General features: G+C 38.2%; 1 protein-coding gene across 1 annotated transcript; it reads left to right on the top strand.

Moving 5' to 3' along the window:
- The first annotated feature begins 661 nt into the window (after positions 1 to 661).
- Positions 662 to 1,093, top strand: LOC104648703 (uncharacterized). The gene has a single exon (XM_010326514.1). The coding sequence runs from the start codon at positions 662 to 664 to the stop codon at positions 1,091 to 1,093; it is 432 nt and encodes a 143-aa protein (XP_010324816.1).
- The last annotated feature ends 505 nt before the right edge of the window (positions 1,094 to 1,598 follow it).

The following is a 1,598-nucleotide window of genomic DNA, read 5'->3' as shown; positions in this document are numbered from 1 at the left end:
ACTGCCTCAAATACGCCAAGGTCCTCAACCTTCCTATGTTGAACGGGATATTACTATTGAGGAGATAAGGGCTGTTCTAAGGGCTTTGACTCAACTCATGACAACTCAAGCTCATGTTGTCACTAATCATGTGGATGCTCAAGCTGTCATAGGAGTTTGACCTTAACCAAATGCAAGTACTACAACTTCTATAATCCAGGATTTCAGGAGGATGAATCCTCTTACTTTCCATGACACTAAGGTGGATGAAGATCCACAAGGCTTCATTGATGTGTTGTTCAAAGTAGTGTATGCTACGGGTGTGACTCCTAAAGAGAAAAAGGAATTAGCTGCTTATCAATTAAAATATGTGGCTCAAATGTCGTTTGAGCTATGGAGGGATGAGAGACCCTAAAGGGAAGGTTTGGTATATTGGGAAGTGTTCAGAACAACCTTTCTTGATAGGTTGTTTCTCATAGAGTTGAGGGAGAGGAAGTTAGGGAAATTCTTGTACCTTCTTCAAAGGTGGATGAGTGTTGAGGAGTATTTACTCATGTTCACTCAACTCTATAAATATTCCCAATCTTTGGTAGCCAACTATAGGGCTAGGATGAATAAGTTCATGATGGGGGTATCTAGTATGGTTGAGAAAAAATGTCGTGTGGCTATGCTCCATAACGATATGGATATCTTTAGGTTCATGGTGTATGCTCAACAAATTGAAGATTCCAAGATTAGCGAGATGACTATATATGGAAAGAGGTCTAGGTCGGGTGAATCAAGTCAACCTAAGTCTAAGAAGAGGTTGTATAATCATGGATTTTCCTTGGGCAACAAGGATAGAGATTCCAACAAAAATTCTCAAGAAGGTGGTTATGCTTATGAGAGGCCTAGGTGTACTAGTTGTGTCAAGAAACACTTGGGTAGGTTTCTTGCCGGCACAGAGTGTTGCTTCGGATGTGGCAATAGGGGTCATAAGATGAGAGATTGCCCTAACCTCAAGGCAAAAGGGATAGATGTCAACCAAGCTCCTCATGGTGGTACGGATCCTAATGCTCCTATGAGGAACCATTTCTACGCACTTGAAGCTAAAGAAGTGGCTAATCCGGAGTGAAGGCCTTGGTAATTTCTATGTTCTTTATGATTGTTTTGAATTTTCTTTAAGCTTACCCTATGTGGGGGAGAATGAATTAAGTATTAAGATATTTGATATCCTTATATTTCTTTATCTTCTTTCACAATCTTGAGGCCAAAACCCTTGGTAGTTTGGTTTGGTTTGGAGTCTTGCATTAGTAGGTTTGCATGTGTCCTTATGTTATGAGTTTCTTTGATACAGTGATATTTTTCATTCTCTAAATGTTATCATAGGTAGAGTAGGTGTGTAGTTGATGATATTGTTTAAATTTCTTCAATGTTTTATGATATCTGTGAATATAAGATACAAAGGTCATTAGCATGATTGAGATTTAATATAATGTAATGAGCATATCAAATTTAGGAAAAGGTAGTTTCTCCATGAATGAAGAAATAAGTGTGTGATTTGAATTGTGGAAATTTTCCAAAGTTTCTTATGTTGCTTAAATGCTTAATGATGTGAAGTTGGTGCTCCTTCTGAGTTG

The sequence above is a fragment of the Solanum lycopersicum genome, chromosome 8 (assembly GCF_036512215.1).
Source record: "Solanum lycopersicum chromosome 8, SLM_r2.1".
NCBI lineage: Eukaryota > Viridiplantae > Streptophyta > Magnoliopsida > Solanales > Solanaceae > Solanum > Solanum lycopersicum.
Note: the sequence above shows the minus strand (reverse complement) of the source record. Positions and strands in the feature narration are given on the sequence as shown.